Source organism: Lucilia cuprina, chromosome 2, assembly GCF_022045245.1.
Source record: "Lucilia cuprina isolate Lc7/37 chromosome 2, ASM2204524v1, whole genome shotgun sequence".
Taxonomy (NCBI): Eukaryota; Metazoa; Arthropoda; class Insecta; order Diptera; family Calliphoridae; genus Lucilia; species Lucilia cuprina.
This window is the reverse complement of record NC_060950.1, coordinates 63624644-63644480: the sequence shown is the minus strand read 5'-3', so window position 1 is coordinate 63644480 and position 19837 is coordinate 63624644. Positions and strand designations below refer to the sequence as shown.

The window sequence follows — 19837 nt, the reverse complement described above, 5'->3', positions numbered from 1 at the left end:
AAACCTGTGCCGAAGAATATTAACGACGGCGGCGACTGACACTAAACATGACGGCGGCTGCTTTAAATCGACTGTAAGCTGGCTAACTTTTCAAAAACGTTTAGTTTAAAAAACGATTTTAATTAATAACGGATACCGAAAGTTCAGAAAGTTGAATTTTTAAAGCAAATATATTGTTTATGACAACAACAAAACAGAGCAAGCACGAAAGTTGTGTGATAAATTATGCAGGGATGGATAAGAAATTCTTAAAAATTAAAAACAAATCCTAAGCGACATGATTTTTGTTTTTTAGTTTTTTTTTATAAAGCAATCGATAATATAGGTCTATTAGCATCATTTCTGAAAATTTCTATAGCTATAGATCCAACATTAAATCAGAAATTCCTCGTATACAAAGGAATTTCAATATTATAGAAAATTCGAAAAGTATTAGTAAAATAACAAAAAAATGAAAGTATCCTTTTTGAATTTTCGTTAAATTATAATACTGCGTGCTTACTTTTATGTTTATATATTCAATATTTTCGAAAACTTAAAAAGTACCAGTAAAAGTACGAAAAAGTAACAATATACCTATTTTATTTTTAATTTCATATTCCTAAGTTCATTATTATAGAAAATTCAAAAAAATACCAGTTAAAGAACTAAAAAGTACTAAAAATACACCATTTAAAATTTTCATTATCTCAAGTCCCTGATCGTTTAGTTTTATGTTTCAAGATATATTATAATAGAAAACTCAAAAAGTACAATTTGAAGAATGAAATATTACCAAAGAGTGCACTTTTATATATTCTCATTAACACATGCTTAATTTCATGTTTCTAGGATCAATGTTATAAAAAACACAAAAATAACCTTTTGAAGAACGAAAAAATAATCCTTTATATATTCTCACTTACTACAAACTCTACTTGCTTAATTTCATGTTTCTAAGTTCAATATTATAGAAAATTAAAAAAGTACCAGTCGAAGAACGAGAAGGTACCAAAAAGTAAATAATGTTTTTAACTATTTTCACAAACTTTTAAAATTATATATTTTTACAGTGTAGATATTAATCTGGCATCTCTATTAGTAACTGATTTGAAAAAAAAAAACTTGGCATTACTTTTGTTTTGTTGTGATGTCACCTAAATTCCTCTACAAACACACACATTAACACTTACGCACCATCTCTTTTCCACCTTCGACAAAACAACAATAACAAATCAAAACAGCTGGTTTTTTTGCACAATTGTTGTTGTTATTTGTATTTTTATTTTTGACAGTTGCTACTACACAAATTAAATTTGCAAGGTGTGTGTGAGTGAAAAAATGTTAAATTATGAATAAAATGAAGAAAAATTGAATGAAAATTAATAAATAAAATAAACAAATAGTAAAAAATTACTATAACAATATAATGGAAAGTAAACATAAATAAAAATATTACTTTCAAAGTGAGAAAATAAATAAAATTTTGTTGTTGAAAGTGGTTGGTTGGTGACCAGAAAAAAAAATATTAAATGCTGGATGATTATCAGCGAGAGATTTATGGTGTTTGGAATATACTTACATAGTAAATGATTTTATTAAATAATAAAATAAAAACGTGTTGTTGGCTAAAGATAAGAAAGACTTATGTGTGGTGACGTTTTTTTTAACAAGTGACGAAAAGTTTTTTTATGTTTTGAGAAGTTGGAGTAACATTTTTATAAAATTGGCAAAAGACAACACATCAAACTGGAGTTAGTCATCAGCCTAAGAAAACGACGCCTTCCTTACCCCCCCATTTACCAGTTAGACTGATCACTTAATACCATTACTTGGAAGTTGGCAGCTATGTCTCTTATTAGCACTGATTTACCTTTAAGAGATTTTGACGGAGAGTCCGATGATACCGATTCAGAGACTGAATTACTCATACGACATCATAATGGTGGTGGTAGTGGGGCTGATGGCTTTCAGCACCTAACAAACACACAATTACAAAAACAACAACAGCAGCAACGTTCTCGCCTTGGCAGCTATAGCAGCTATTCACAACACAATAACACTCATCAAGCACCAAGTTTTCTCAGTCAACTATTCGGTGTTGTCGGCGGCACAACAAAATACTCTACCTCGTCGTCGTCATTGTCTAATATAAATTACAAATCGAAACAAACACCACCAACAACATCATCACTTTTACGTAGTGCTACCGCCTCCTCGTTAGCGCGTGACGGTCAGATACGTTTTAGAAATGAACGTAGTCGTGAACGTTTTGCCACAAATCAAACAACAACCGGTATTACAACGTCCAACATAACGGCCTCGCAATCGCAACAAAATAATGCGGCACAAGCCGCTAAATATGCCCGTTCCAACACCACCAAATCGTATAATCTAAATTCAAACGTATCCGTTGATTCGTCGGGTGTCGGAGGAAATTCGTCCGCGTCGGGTTCATTTCATTATAGTGATTCGTTACAAATGTCTAATATGGATAAACAACCACCAAATATAACCACAACTACCTCCCCGAATGGGGTAATGCAAACGGTCATAGATCCCGAGAATGGTTCAACGACAGTGTTCTATCAGAAAAATCGTCGAAAAAGTAAAAAACGTTCCCTTGGCAATTTGTGTAAAATGTGTTTTTGTGGGTGAGTGTTAAGAAGAAAATTATTGCACAAAATTATGTTTTTTTTTTTTAGAAATAAAAATATTGTCAAAAAGAAAAAATTATGCAAAATGGCAATTTTTTAAAAATGTTTTAAAAATATTTAAAAAAATTTCTAAGAATTTCTAAAGTGTGTGTTTCTTATGTGCTACATAATATATAAAAATTAGAGTTCTATAAATCGTCTTTCGAATAATCGAACAATCGACTTTTTGTCGAAAAAAGTCGAAGTCGACTATTTTGTTCCAATGAAATCGATAACTCTACTATCGTCTGTGAAAAAAAGTCGAAAAGTCGACTTTGTGTATAAAAGTCGAAAAAAGCCGAAAAGTCTAAAAGTCGAAAAAAGTCGATAAATCGAAAAAAGTCAATAAGTCGAAAAAAGTCGATAAGTCGAAAAAATTCGAATAAAGTCGAAAAAAGTCGAAGAAAGTCAAAAAAAGTCGAAAAGTCGTAAAAAGTCGAAAAGTCGTAAAAAGTCGGAAAAAGTCAAAAAATCGAAAATTGTAGAAAAAAGTTAAAAATTTTAAAAAAGTGGAAAAAAAGTCAAAAACTCTAAAATAGTTGGAAAAACTCGAAAAAAGTCAAAAAATAGTCGGAAAAAAGTAGAAAGAAGTCGAAAATAGTCAAAAAAAGTCGAAAAGTCGTAAAAAATCGAAAAGTCGGAAAAAGTCGAAAAAAGTCGAAAATTCGACTGTTTTTAAAATACTTATAGTCGACTTTTATTTCAATGAAAAAAGTCGAAAAGTTGAAAAATCGACTTTTCATAAAATGCAAAAAGTCGAAAAGTCGGCTTTTAACTAAATGAAAAAAGTCGAAAAGTCGACTTTTCGTTTCAACTGTAGAACCCTAATAAAAATATATTAGCTGCTAATTAATTAGCAAAAAAAAACAAGTTTTAAAAACTAAATTTATAAAAAAAACACCAAAAATAAAATTTATTAAAGCAACAAATTTTTAGTGAAAGTTTGTTTTAAAATATTCCGTAATAAATAATAAAACAAAGTTACAAAGTTTATAAAAAATATAAAAAATAAAAAAAATATTTGTATTTAAATAAATTAAAAAAGTGGAGTTTTATGTTTTTTTTTCTCGCTAAAATGACACATTCTGGCAACATTGCAAATTTAAAGTGTTGACAACTATGTTGGGATAGTGGTAATTAATGAACAGTGTTAACAATGTGGTTGTTGCCTAAATTATTAAAGTGTTTTTGTTTTTAACGAAAAATATGCAAAAATTTTAACAGTTTAAATTTGAAATAATTACAAATATCAAAGTAAAGTTAAATTAATTCAAATGTCTTAGTAGTTTTAGCAAAAATCCTAATTTTCATCAAAAGTTTGAATATACGAATTTTGGTAAAAATTATAAATTTTTTGACAAAAATTAAAAAATTATTGAAAACTATGTGTAAAAGTTATAAATATTTATAAAAAATAGTTTAAACATAATTAGTGAACGTTTTTCTCGGATAAAAACATAATTTTCTTCAATGGATTTAACCTTAAAATACCAACAGAGAAGTATTCAGCACTATGTTTCACATGTGAATCAACCAAAAAAATTTGGGAATATCTTCACACACTATTTACCAACTTAGGGCGGGTTTCTTACTACTCAGTTAAACTAGACTTGCTGTTAGATTAAACTCGGAACAAATTTAGGCGGACTTTAACCAATGATTGTGTTTTTCAGTTATGGATCTAGAATCAATTAAATTTGTTAGTATTGCCAACTTTTCAGTCAAAAACATAAACAAAGAACATCTGTTTTTTGCAAATAATACTTTTGTAAAATGAAAAATTTTGAAAAAATGTTAAATAAACATTTAAAACAATAATAAATAAAACAAAAGAAATCAGATATAGAGTTTTTATTCTTTTGAAATCATTGTTTTATTGTTTTTATTAATTGTTTTTCCTCACTTATAACTTAAGTTTAATTGGCCAATTACACTCAGTTAAACTTAGTTAATAATTAACTTTAGTGATTACTGAAAAACACAAAACATATATTAAACCAAGTTTAACCAAAGAATGAAGATTATCTTTATCTGAAAAACTCACCCTTAGTTACTGTAATTACATCCACATTGGGAAGTAAAATCTATGTTTATAATGCACTTAACGGCTGATATCCCTATATGGGATTTCAAATCAGTGCCGAAGCCATATTAGTCGGGAAATATCATTTGACCCATCACCAACAAACTTTATGATAAACTTTAACCAGGAAACGTTATAAGCAAATCTTACCCAGTGCAGATAGTAACAGATCACATACCTCGGAACACTAGCTACATGAGAAACGAAATTCCTTTCAATCTTCGAACATAATATCAAGTTGACTAAACCGTTACTTTTGAGATGTTTAAAATCATTCAAACTTTAATATAACGCAGTTGAATGCTTCATGTCAGCATGTCGGAATGGACGTCCGTTTATATAAGGATAACCAACAAAGTTGTATGCTGGTTTCTTTGGATCTTAATTCGTTTACAGTAGTATTGAATGACATTTATAGCGACGCTTTTAATACGGCGCTTTTGAGTAACCGTATAATGCCAAAATGACTAAACATACGCTGACATTACAGGCAGAGTGTCATCCTATCACTAGCATCTTCATACGTAATTCTCATTAATGTTTTGCTTGTAGATATCTTATCGTCTTTGCTGCTGGGAAAGATCTACAAAGTTAACGCACATATTCAATGTTCAGTTAGCCACGGGAATTTATAGACTTCTCCAGTAGAACAAGTGTTGTTTGCTGCTTAGGATGGAGCAAGTGTCTTAATGCCTAATATATGAAAAGCATGTGTTTGGGATACTCATGATACCTAAAAAATATTTAAAGTTTTAGACCATCCTTCTTCACTCATCCACAGGCACCTAAATCAAACTAATTTAAAATCTCTCCTTTCTTCCAATTTTGTTAATGTTAATCTATAGGATTTTAGTAGTTCTATCCTTCATTCCATAATTCTAAATGTTCCTTAGTTATGCTCTTGCTCTTCAAGTTTACCTCCTGTTGCTATCTTCTATAGGATTTTACAATCTATAGGATTTAAGTAGTACTATCCTCCATTCTATAATTCCATAATGTTCGTCAGATAGTGCTGTGATTAGAGGACAGTAATACCATTCAATACAGATCCGAAAAGCCTTTTCTTCTCAAACTAAACAACCATTCAAGTAACATCTGATTTCTGCAGATGTTTTCTCTTCTGTACCGCTTGACTCGATCACCATTCTGGCACCAATATTTGTATATAACTATCTAATATGTCTACAACAACTTCATAAATTTTTTTAAAACGCTTTGAGATAAGAGACGCTCTGTTGTCTCTTGGAAAGGTATTCGACAATGTTTTCTCAACTTGTGTTTTGTTATATTTAAGACTATCGGTGAATTATGTATAAAATCCTGCCCACGGTATACTTAACAAGGTACAAGTACTTGAGAGCAACAGCACGATTATCAAATTGTAAACAATTATCAGCTGTATTCAGTACACCCTGATCCTGTCCATGAAATGGTGTTCAGTTTGAGATGGAGTTTTAGTCGTTCTTGCGAAGATTTCCTATGTCATGGATTGACATTTAGCTCTATCGTATAAAGTTTTATTTAGCATTTTCTCAATACTTCTTTATAAATCTATAAGTGGTAACCTTGCCATTAGTAATAATATGATATCGTCTCTTTAAGAGGACTAGTTTAAATTTAAATTCTTATCTTAGGAGGTTATAAAACCCAGATAATCCAGAGAAATCCCACCCTACGTACCTATATGGTCAAAACACGTTTCAATTAAAAAAGAAGCTAATTCTGTAATCATACAATCATATCTTCCTTAAAATTTTTTGGCCCTTGTAATTAATACAGTTGACAACACTAATTTTAAACTAACTATGCATAAGCTTTGTCATATTACATAAAGTTGTAGAGAGTTGCCATACGTCTTTCCTAAAATGTTAATTTAACCAGTGATGCTAATAAATTTCACTTTATACAACTTATACTGAATACCCCTAATATTAAAATTATGCCAACTGTGAAGAAAAACACTAACGTCTAGCAAAAATACTATTTGCTCAACACTTATTTAAATGCCTCATATTACCGTTTATATTTTTTATCTTTTTTTTCAAAAATTGCTGGGAAAAAAATTCTAAGAAATATATTTAAAAGTGAAAATGTTTTTTTTTATGTTTTCAACATTGTGCTTATTTGAGAATTATTTTTATCGTAACATAAATAATAAAAATAGATAACAATTGTGAAAAAGAAATAATACACACTATTCTTAGATTTGCCATAATTAATTTTATAGCAAAATAAACAATAAAATAAAAATGTTTGAGTAAAAATAAAAATAAATATTTATTTATAAGAATACTTCAATAAATACTATCTCACACACTTTAAATTTGTTTATAGGGTCTTTTAAATTAATTTAAATAAATATATTTTTTTTATCTCAAACTCACTCTAAAAGTAATTTTGTAGAGTATTGAAATGTTTATTTCAGTACAATACAATAGCTTTGAAATGCTTAAAAAAAAACATCAATCATTAAGCAAATTTTCGGTTTAAATATAAATGAACTTTAAAAGGTGAACCTTGATGGATACAAGAAGAAATGACCTTAAAAATAAATTTTTGATCAAAATAAATTTTGAATTTAACTAATCTTAATGTGTTGCTATAAGAATTAAGCGATTTTTGTTTGTGAAAATTAATGTGAACAATAATGAGTACTCATTACTTGAAAAAATAGTTTATTAGTTATTTATAAAAGTTTATTTATACCCTTCACCTTCGTAAGAAGGGTAAATAAAAGTTTATCATTCCGTTTGTAATTTCTATAATATAATTTTCCGACACTATAAAGTATATATTCTGGATCCTTATAGATAGCGGAGTCGATTAAGCCATATCCGTCTGTCTGTCTGTCTGTCTGTCTGTTGAAATCAGTTTTTAGAGGTCCCCAGATATATATATATATATATATATATATATATATATATATATTATATAATATTATATATATATATATATATATATATATAATATATATATATATATATTATATATATATATTATATATATATATATATATATATATATATATATATATATATATATATATATATATATATGTATATATATGTATATATATGTATATAAGATAATGCTAGTTTTCATTAAAGGTTTCCTCCTCGGAATCCTTAAGGTATTCTGGCTAAATATTATCAGCAATACTCTGTTTTTGTAACAGATTGGCTGTAACGGGATGCTCTTTCCTGGAAAAAAAAACGTTCGGTTGATACAGCTGTTGCTAATTTGAAAATCTTTTGGTTTCGAAGCGAAGATTCAATTATCGTGGGAACATAATACTCTACTTTTGTACAGTTGCCTTGTATGGATATGAATCATGGAATGCAATGAAAGTTTTCATTAACTGTTTCCTCTGGCAAATCCTAAAAGTATTCAATGCAAGATTTGATTACAGTTTCCTTTACCGAGTTCTAAATATATTTTTGGTCAAATATCAGGAACGATCTTTCAGTTATTCTACGGACTCTTTTAGTTATTTATACGGATATGAACCATGATTTTTCTATCGATGAGATCTCAAAGCAAGTTTTCATTAACTTTTCCCTCCGCTGAATCCTAAAAGTCTTCTGGCAACTATAAACAGCTGTCTTGGATGTATAATAAATAATTAAATTCAACTTGAAAGCGATGTAAGTTTTCATTGGCCGTTTCCCTTGTCGAATTTAAACAGTATTCTAGTCAAATATTATAAGCAACTCTCAACTTTGGGATCAGAACGAATAAGCACTAGATGAGTTTGAAATAAAAAGATTTAAATGGCGATATCTTATATCTATATCTTTGAAATCTATAGGTTAAAGGGGTCAACCAAGTAAATCGTAAAAGAGTTCAGGGATTAAACTACATATAATTAAGCAAGTAACGCAATCGTCGAAGCACTATGTTTCTAATAAGTAAAATATGCAAAATATGTTTTATGCTTGAGGTGCGAAGGACCATTTTAGCAGCAACAAACTTAAATAGTTAATAGTTAATCTTTAAAGAAAATAATTTAAAATTATTGTTCTTTTATATAATAATAAACAAATATTATCCAATTATTTAATAACAATTTTCATATATTTACCATAAACATTCATGTACATGAAAAAAGCTATTTTTTATTCCTTTACATTTACTGCAAAATTTATTTGTTAAATGTCAATTGACATTTTCACACATACACATTAGACATTTCAATTTTCAAATGAACTTCCTCCAATTAACTGCAGGTAATATTTTAAAGTTTAATATATTGCGGTTTTTTTTTTCTAATAATTATTTTAAAAATTAAATATATATTTACATTACTAGAAATTAATTTTTATTATTGTTTTTGTAAATGACACAGTGCAAAAAATAGTTATAGTTGATGAAAAAGTGATAATGATTCAGGGGTCTATAGTTATAGAGAATCGTGTAAAAATTAATAAAAAAAATATTAAAAGCAAAATTATTAAAGTTGAGATAAAAGATAATGAAATGTAAATGTCTGTCTGTTATATCTAGACTATAGACTAGAGCCCAGACGTTTGACTAGACTAATGTACAGACTATGGACTACTCAATAGGCTATAGTTCACACTATTATTCAGAGTATCGTCTAAAGTCTACACTCTAGACCATAGAGGCCAGACTTTTAAACAAACTATAGTCCAAACTATGAACTAGACTGCACTCTAGACTATAGTCCAAACTATTGACTAGACTGCACTCTAGATTTTAGGCCAGAATATTGACTATATAGACTATAGATCAGATTTTACATTAGATTATAGTCCAAAATATAGACTATAGACTAGACTATTATCTAGACTAGATTATAGGCTAGACTATTGTCTAGACTATAGCCCAGACTATTGAGTAGGTTCTACTCCACACCGTTGACTAAACTATAGGTCAGACTATTGACTAGCCTATAGTCTAGACTATTGACTTAAGTTCAGACTATAGACTAGACAACAGTCCAGTCTAAAGAATTAAGTAGAGGCTATACTTTTAACTAGTTTGAAGTTCATACTATAAACTATACTACAGTCTAGTCTATAGTCTTAACCAGACTAAGGTAAGTCCAGACTAATGACTAGACTGTAGACTGTATAAGCTATAGTTTAGACTATGTATTAGATTATAGTCCAAAATAGAGACTATAGACAATATTTTTCTCTAGACTTTAGATCAGACTATAGTCCAGACTATACACTCGACTATAGTCCAGACTATAGACTAGACTAAAGCCCAGACTAAATACTAGACTATAGTCTGAACTATAGACTATACAAAAGTCCAGACTAAAGACTAGACTATAGTCTGGAATATAGTCCAGTATATTCTATATATTAATCTATTGACTAGAATAGACTATAGTCCAGGCTATAGACTAGATTATATGCCAGACTATTGTCTAGACTATACCATAGGCTATAGTCCAGACAGTTGACTAGACTATAGTCTAGACTATTGACAAAATAAAGTTTAGACTACAGACAAGACAAAATTCTATAGACTAAACTTGAAGCCATACTTTTAAGTAGACTATAGTTCAGACTATTGACTAGATTAAAGTTTAGACTATAGACTAGACTGTTGATTAGACTATAGTTCAGACAATAGACTAGAGAAGACTATAGGCGAGACTATATACTAGAGTAGACTATAGGCCAGACTATTGATTATAAGTCCTGGCTAATGACAACAAAATAGTCTAGACTTTTGATTAGACTATAGTCTAAACTTTAGACTATATTTTAGGCCAAGTTATGTATAGTTCAGACTATTGGCTAGATTATATTTTAGATTATAGGCTAGACTATAGTCCAGTTATAGGCTAAACTATAGTTTAGTTAATTGTCCAGACAATACATTAGACTAAAGTCCAGATAATAATTCAAACTATTTACTATCCATATTACAGACTAAACTATGAATTAGACTATAGTCGTCGACTCTATAGACTAGACTAAAATCTAAACTCTTAAATAGTTTATAGTGAAGACTATAGTTCAGATTATAGTTTGGAGTTTATTCCAAACTCTATGGTTTTAATTAAAACAAATTTTTTTTTTTTTAAAAAGTTGTGCTCCAATAATTTTTTTTACAAATTTAATTACCCTACAATAATTATAGTTTCTAGTAATTTTCTACCTTAAAATGCATTTGTTTTTCTTTAGTTTTTTTTTCAAAATTCTAATACAATTTTATTGATTTTACTTGGAAACCATATTGACGTTTGCTTTAAATCCAAATACAATTTGTATACAACAAGTATTTAAGATACAAACAAATGTTTTATTTAATTGTTTTTGGAAGCAGAAACAAAAATCAAATACCAGTTTTCAACACTTAAAATGCAAAATAAAAAAAAAATACAATTTTAAATTTAAAAAAAATAACAGCTTTACACATATTCAAGGTCAAGACGTTGAATAAAAAACAGAAAAAACCAAAACTCATATCAGCATTTTTTTTAAATTAAACATTTATAGAGAAAAAAACACATATGTTAGATTTAAATAAAGAAAAAATTTAAGTATTTCTTTGATACAAAAACAAAATCAAATCTAAACATGTTTTTTTTTCTAAACACAAAAACATATTTTATGACTTAAAAAAAATCAATGGAAACAATCTGACTTTTAACTTTTCAAAACAAAAAAAAAAACAAATTTTTAAATACAAAAAAATATACAAAAACTTAAATCAACGGACGGACATACTAATCAAGAAATAAGAAACAAAAAATCACAAAAAAAACTACCGTTGACTGCACATAGTGATTACGTTTGTTTAGTATGTCGTTACCAAGTTACGTTATACTAGCGATTTTTTTTATTTGTCTGTTATTTCTAAGTCTTGCGTGACGCTTTCAAACCGCCAAACTCTAACATTCATAAATTGTTTCTGCATTTTCGAGTAATTTTTGTTTATTTGTGGTAAAACAAATAAAAAAAAATTAGTTTAATGCTATAACATTTTAATGAAATTCTTTTACATGATTTTCGTATTTGTTTGAAAAAAATAATACAATTTATTTAAAATTTACTACATTTTATAATTAAATTAAAATTTAGTTAATTTGTCTTATTTATTGCTTAAAATAAACATTACATAAAAACTAATTAAATTAAGTATATTTTTATGTAAGAAAACAAATTTTGTAATATGTACCTAATTGAAATTATAATTCTATAGTCCAGGCTGTAGTTTAGCCTATGGCCACAGTTGGTCTATAGACTGGACTGATAGATTATAGTCTCAACAGTGATATCGTCTACGGTCTGGTCTACAGTATAGTCCATAGTCTAAAGTTTAGTCTATAATCTAGTCAATAGTCTAGTCTATAGTCTAGTCTATAGTCTAGTCTATAGTCTAGTCTATAGTCTATTCTATAGTCTTGTCTATAGTCAAGTCTTTAGTCTATAGTCTTGTCTATAGTCAAGACCTTAGTTAAGACTATAGTCTAGTCTATAGTCTAGTCTCTTCTAGTCAATAGTCTAGCCTATGGTCTCGTCTATAGTCTAGTCTATAGTCTATTCTATAGTCTATTCTATAGTCTAGCCTATAGTCTATTCTATAGTCTATTCTATAGTCTATTCTATAGTCTAGTCTATAGTCTATTCTATAGTCTAGTCTATAGTTTATTCTATAGTCTAGTCTAAAATCTAGTCTATAGTCTTGTCTATAGTCAAGTCTTTAGTCTAGTCTATAATCTAGTGTGTTCTAGTCTAGTCTATAGTCTAGTCTATAGTCTAGACTATAGTCTAGTCTATAGTCCAGTCTATAGTTTAGTATATAGTCTAGTCTATAGTCTAGTCTATAGTCTAGTCTATAGTCTAGTCTATGGTCTCGTCTATAATCTAGTTTATAGTCTATTCTATAGTCTGGTCAATAGCCTAGTCTATAGTCTAGTCTATAGTCTAGTTTATTGTCTATTCTATAGTCTTGTCAATAGCCTAGTCTATAGTCTATTCTATAGTCTATAGTCTATTCTATAGTCTAGTCTATAGTCTAGTCTATAGTCTAGTCTATAGTCTAGTTTATAGTCTATTCTATAGTCTATTCTTTAGTCTGGTCAATAGCCTAGTCTATAGTCTAGTCTATAGTCTAGTCGATAGTCTAGTCTATAGTCTAGTCTATAGTCTAGTCTATAGTATTGTCTATAGTCAAGTCTTAAGTCTACTCTATAGTCTAGTCTATAGTCTAGTATGTATTCTAGTCAATAATCTAGTCTATGGTCTCGTCTTTAGTCTAGTCTATAGTCTTGTCTATAGTCAAGTCTTTAGTTTTATCTATAGTCTAGTCTGTATTCTAGTATATAGTCTGGTCTATAGTCTAGTCTATAGTCTAGTCTATAGTCTATTCTATAGTCTATTCTATAGTCTAGTCTATAGTCTAGCCTATAGTCTAGCCTATAGTCTAGTCTATAGTCTAGTCTATAGTCTAGTGTATAGTCTAGTCTATAGTCTAGTCTATAGTCTAGTCTATAGTCTAGTCTATATTCTAGTCAATAGTGTAGTCTATGGCTTCGTCTAGTTTATAGTCTATTCTATAGTCTGGTCAATAGCCTAGTCTATAGTCTAGTCTAAAGTCTAGTCTATAGTCTAGTCTATAGTCTAGTCTATAGTAAACTATATTATAGTTTAGTCTCTATTTTAGTCTTGAGTGTTGTCTATAGTCTTGGCTATAGTCTAATCTATAATCTAGTCTATAGTTAGTTTATTTTAGAGTTTAATATACAATCAAGTTTATATTTTGATCATTATTCTTTGATTTGATTTAAAATCGTTGTTTTAAAAAACATTGTCATTTAATTTATTTAAATTCTTTGTGTTTCTGAATAATTAAAATTCCATTAATTCTTTTGAATTTATAGTTCAAATTCTAATAAATTATATATTTTTATTGCCACAATAATCATTTATCAAACTATTAATACACGTCAATGTTTTGTAAACAATTATTGAAATATGTATTCAAAAAAGATCAAATGATTGTCATTGAAATACATTTATGAAAATAATTCTATTTTTACAATTTAAGAAAATAAAACAAATGTTAAAAATTTTTATTGTAAAATGAATATATATAGTAGTTATTTATAAATATTTTTTTAAACTCGTGGCTTAAAACAATACCACTATCTAATAATATATTTAGTATAGAATTAAAATCAAGTGCAACAAAAAAACACACTTTGGTAAATTCTAAACCACTACCTCACCTCTATTACTAGCGATAGAAAGAATTTTATTTTTTTTATATCTAAAAAAAAAACTAGAAATATTTGTGTGGGTTTAAACAAAAACAACCTTTTTAAACGCCTTCGAAAATAAGAAAAGCTATAATGGAAAAGTAGAAAATTTATTTGTAAAAAGGATAAGGACAGAAGGAGATGTTGTTAAACTATACAATTAATATAGTGTATTTAGGTATAGATAGATAGATAGATAGATAGATAGATAGATAGATAGATAGATAGATAGATAGATAGATAGATAGATAGATAGATAGATAGATAGATAGATAGATAGATAGATAGATAGATAGATAGATAGATAGATAGATAGATAGATAGATAGATAGATAGATAGATAGATAGATAGATAGATAGATAGATAGATAGGTACATATATAGTTAGTCAGGTAGTTATTTAGTTAGTTAACATTTAGGTAGTTAGTTACACTATTTTTCATTAAAAAGTCGATTGTTATACGGTTGTTTTTTATTGACCTCTACTTAAAAAGCATCCAAAACAAAAACATATATAACTTAAAATTTAGTAAAATCACTCTTAAAGCCGAGATACACGGTTGTCAAATCTTACAACGTTGTCAGTAAAATGTTCAGAAAATGTCTAACAATCGTCTGAACTTACTATTTTTCTTTTGCAACGTTATCAGAAAAAGCTTTACTGACAATATTGGAAGACAAAATATGTAAGTTTACACTGTTATTAGACATTTTCTGGACATTTTACTGCCAACGTTGTAAGATCTAACAACCGTGTATACCGTGCATTAGTAACATTTTTGATAAAACTGACCACAAATTTATATTTTCTATTATTAGACAAAATAAATCCAAGTACATGTGTTTTCCTTTTAAACGATTTTTCAATAATGCATTCCTTGTTTTGTTTTTCTTTTCACCTTAAATGTTGGTCTGCTTTCTGTCAGTTTGGTGTGTCTGACAAAGTGGCGTAAATATATATATATATTTTTTTAAATTCAGACATACAATTTAAAGAATAAAACAAAATTACTATAGCTGAATTTATTGATTTTTTTTAAAGACAATTCTTATTTCTTAATTTTTGTGTTTGTCTTTCTTTTTATCTGTCTGTCTGGCTGTTTATTTAAAGAAAAAAAAATTAGCTCAATTGTATTTTATATTTTCGTTTTCATGTTATTATTCTTTTTTTCTTACACTTGAACTTTTTTCTATGCAGTTTTAGCAAAGAGTTTATTGTTCTTTTAAAAATTAATTTTTACAACATATAAGTAAAGAAAACATTATTTTATATAACTGTCTAAGAGTTTGAATGGGATTTCATTTTTCGAACCTATTTTTAAATAGTATTTTTACATGTTCGTAAAACATTAGTTTGGAAATTGTATAGATTATTTTTATTTCAAATATATATTTTTTTTGTTAGAAAGTTTTCTAGTTTTAGTTCTTGTTGTTGTTCTGATGTCTGTTTTTATTATCCATTTAGTTTTTAGACATGAAATGTATGTGTGTTGTCTCTTGAAAAGCAATTTTGCAACATTTGTTTCTTTTCTTAAAATTGTTCTTAAGTTTCTTTTGTATTCCATTTATTAATGTTTTAAGAACATATTTTTTATATTTTCTATAATTATCGTTTTAAAGACCCAACTCTTACAAATTTTATACCAAGTCCATGTCGGAATAATATTTTAGATATATAGAATATGTATATCAAATAAAAGGCCTTCCAAATTCCTTTCCAATATTTTTATTTTATATTTTTATCCTGAATTGTTTTCTATAATACTTTTCCAAATTGTATGTAAATACAATGACACAAAAATTACACTAGTTCCATCTAGTTATAGGTACAAGTACTTTGTTAATGCGTCAAACCTTGGCCGCACCTTTTATAACAAATAGCTATTATTAATTATAATCAAATACAAAATTTTTAGTCATATACTCTTTTGCATAAATATAAATTATAGCAAAGTATGGGAGCTACTAATTGCCTATTTGCTATTATATAAGTCACTTGGATATGACAAGTGCAGAGGGGGTTTATTATAACTAAATTGTTTTAGACTTTAGACTAGAATGTTGAATAGAGTAGACTATAGACTAATTAATAAAACTTACTATAGGCTAGCTATGGACTATAGACTAGAATATAGACTATAGACTAGACTATAGACTAGACTATTGACTAGACTATAGACTAGACTATAGACCAGACTATAGACTAGACTATAGACTAGACTATAGACCAGACTATAGACTAGACTATAGACTAGACTATAGACTAGACTATAGACTGGACTATAGACTAGACTATAGACTAGACTATAAACTAGACTATAGACTAGACTATAGACTAGACTATAGACAAGACTAGACTATAGACTAGACTATAGACTAGACTATAGACTAGACTATAGACTAGACTATAGACTAGAGTATAGACTATAGACTAGACTATAGACTATAGACTAGACTATAGACTAGACTATAGACTAGACTATAGACTATAGACTAGACTATAGACTAGACTATAGACTATAGACTAGACTATAGACTAGACTATAGACTAGACTATAGACTAGACTATAGACTAGACTATAGACTAGACTATAGACTAGACTATAGACTAGACTATAGACTAGACTATAGACTAGACTATAGGCTAGACTATAGACTAGACTATAGACTAGACTATAGACTAGACTATAGACCAGACTATAGACTAGACTATAGACTAGACTATAGACTAGACTATAGACTAGACTATAGACTAGACTATAGACTATAGACTAGACTATAGACTAGACTATAGACTATAGACTATAGAATAGACTAGACTATAGACTAGACTACAGACTAGACTATAGACTAGACTATAGACTAGACTATAGACTAGACTATAGACTAGACTATAGACTAGACTATAGACTAGACTATAGACTAGACTATAGACTAGACTATAGACTAGACTATAGACTAGACTATAGACTAGACTATAGACTAGACTATAGACTAGACTATAGACTAGACTATAGACTAGACTATAGACTAGACTATAGACTAGACTATAGACTAGACTATAGACTAGACTATAGACTAGACTATAGACTAGACCATAGACTAGACTATAGACTAGACTATAGACTAGACTAGACTATAGACTAGACTATAGACTAGACTATTGACTAGACTATAGACTAGACTATAGACTAGACTATAGACTAGACTATAATACTAGACTATAGACTAGACTATAGACTAGACTATAGACTAGACTATAGACTAGACTATAGACTAGACTATAGACTAGACTATAGACTAGACTATAGACTAGACTATAGACTAGACTATAGACTAGACTATAGACTAGACTATAGACTAGACTATAGACTAGACTATAGACTAGACTATAGACTAGACTATATACTAGACTATAGACTAGACTATAGACTAGACTATAGACTAGACTATAGACTAGACTATAGACTAGACTATAGACTAGACTATAGACTAGACTATAGACTAGACTATAGACTAGACTATAGACTAGACTATAGACTAGACTATAGACTAGACTATAGACTAGACTATAGACTAGACTATAGACTAGACTATAGACTAGACTATAGACTAGACTATAGACTAGACTATAGACTAGACTATATACTAGACTATAGACTAGACTATAGACTAGACTATAGACTAGACTATAGACTAGACTATAGACTAGACTATAGACTAGACTATAGACTAGACTATAGACTAGACTATAGACTAGACTATAGACTAGACTATAGACTAGACCATAGACTAGACTATAGACTAGACTATAGACTAGACTAGACTATAGACTAGACTATAGACTAGACTATTGACTAGACTATAGACTAGACTATAGACTAGACTATAGACTAGACTATAGACTAGACTATAGACTAGACTATAGACTAGACTATAGACTAGACTATAGACTAGACTATAGACTAGACTATAGACTAGACTATAGACTAGACTATAGACTAGACTATAGACTAGACTATAGACTAGACTATAGACTAGACTATAGACTAGACTATAGACTAGACTATAGACTAGACTATAGACTAGACTATAGACTAGACTATAGACTAGACTATATACTAGACTATAGACTAGACTATAGACTAGACTATAGACTAGACTATAGACTAGACTATAGACTAGACTATAGACTAGACTATAGACTAGACTATAGACTAGACTATAGACTAGACTATAGACTAGACTATAGACTAGACTATAGACTAGACTATAGACTAGACTATAGACTAGACTATAGACTAGACTATAGACTAGACTATAGACTATAGACTAGACTATACACTGGAATATAGACTATTTTATCTATTCTTTTCAATACTATTTAAAATGAAACGTCACAAATTAATTTCACATTAAATTGAATTCTTCGATATAATACACCCTTTAAAAAGTTTAACTTTATCTTTAATAGTAATATTATAACTCAAATGTGCACAATAAAAGTGAAAACAAAAACACATAACCTTACCTTTAAAGGGGGTGTATTGGTCGTAGGATATTCACCACTAACTGGTCTCCCCAATACACATTATGTGCACAATACGTGTAATTATTTATTATCAATATCTTTGTTTTTCATTCTCACTTATATTACTCATGCTACTTACTTGTTTCTCATCTGTGCTGTGTATTCATGTCAATTAGATGACTACAACCTTCATTAATAGAGGTTAAAAATGCAACAACTTGTTGCCTTTACATATTCAACAAACATATGTATGTACATATATAGTTTTTTCTTTGTTATTATTATTTTCTGTTTTTTATCTTCTGTCAGTTTAAATAGAAAGTTTTCTAGGTAACAAACACCACCCAACAATCTACTTTTGTCATAAAAGTAACCAAAGAGAGGGGGAAAAAATATAATAAACAATATATATGGGTGGTAGGTTGGTAGTACTTATAAGGGCCTTTTTTTGTGTGTGCATTTAACATTTTTCCATGCGTTACAAGTTTTTTAAGCTCTAGTTTCATTTTAATAGAAAGAAACTACCAACAATAAATACAATTTAATGAAGATATAAATTGTAGCTTTTTTTTACAAAAACAAAAGATAATTTTTTAAACATTGTAGAAATTACGTTTTTGCCATGACATTTGACAGACAATTACGTTGTCGGAAAATTTGTTGTTTTAGTTTTATGAAGAAAGTTTTTTCTATTTTTTTCAAAATTATAAATTAACTACAACTAAATTAGAATTGAACTAGAACTAAAGTAGAGCTGAACTATAACTGAACTTAAACTGAACCAAAACTTAAAGAGAAATGAACTAGAACTAAACTAAATCTGAAAGAGAACTGAACTTAACATGAACTGAACTAGAACTGAACTGGAACTAAACTAGAATTGAACCAGAACTGAACTAGAACTGAACTAGAACTGAACTAGAACTGAACTAGAACTGAACTAGAACTGAACTAGAACTGAACTAGAACTGAACTAGAACTGAACTAGAACTGAACTAGAACTGAACTAGAACTGAACTAGAACTGAACTAGAACTGAACTAGAACTGAACTAGAAATGAACTAGAATTGAAGTAGAACTGAACTAGAACTAAAGTAGAACTGAAGTGCATGTAAACTGAAGCTAATTTTAAGGGTTCTATGAATTTTTTTCAATAATGTCAACCTGTAAAAATAGTGATGTCAAAGATGCACATAAAAAAATCGCTAAAATCAATTTAAAAAAATTAAAAGGAAATCAACATTTATAATAAAAAACTGTAGATTTTAAAAAAATAACAATTTTAAAATATGTTTATGGGATTT

General features: G+C 28.5%; 1 protein-coding gene across 1 annotated transcript in view; it reads left to right on the top strand.

The window, feature by feature from the left end:
* Window positions 1-1288: 1288 nt before the first annotated feature.
* LOC111685443 (probable phospholipid-transporting ATPase IIB) overlaps window positions 1289-19837 on the top strand; it is a 32664-nt gene continuing 14115 nt past the window's right edge. Inside the window, exon 1 of the mRNA XM_023447712.2 lies at window positions 1289-2633. Within this exon, the coding sequence (XP_023303480.1) occupies window positions 1828-2633 (806 nt within the window). The 5' untranslated portion in view covers window positions 1289-1827. The remainder of the gene's footprint in view (window positions 2634-19837) is intronic.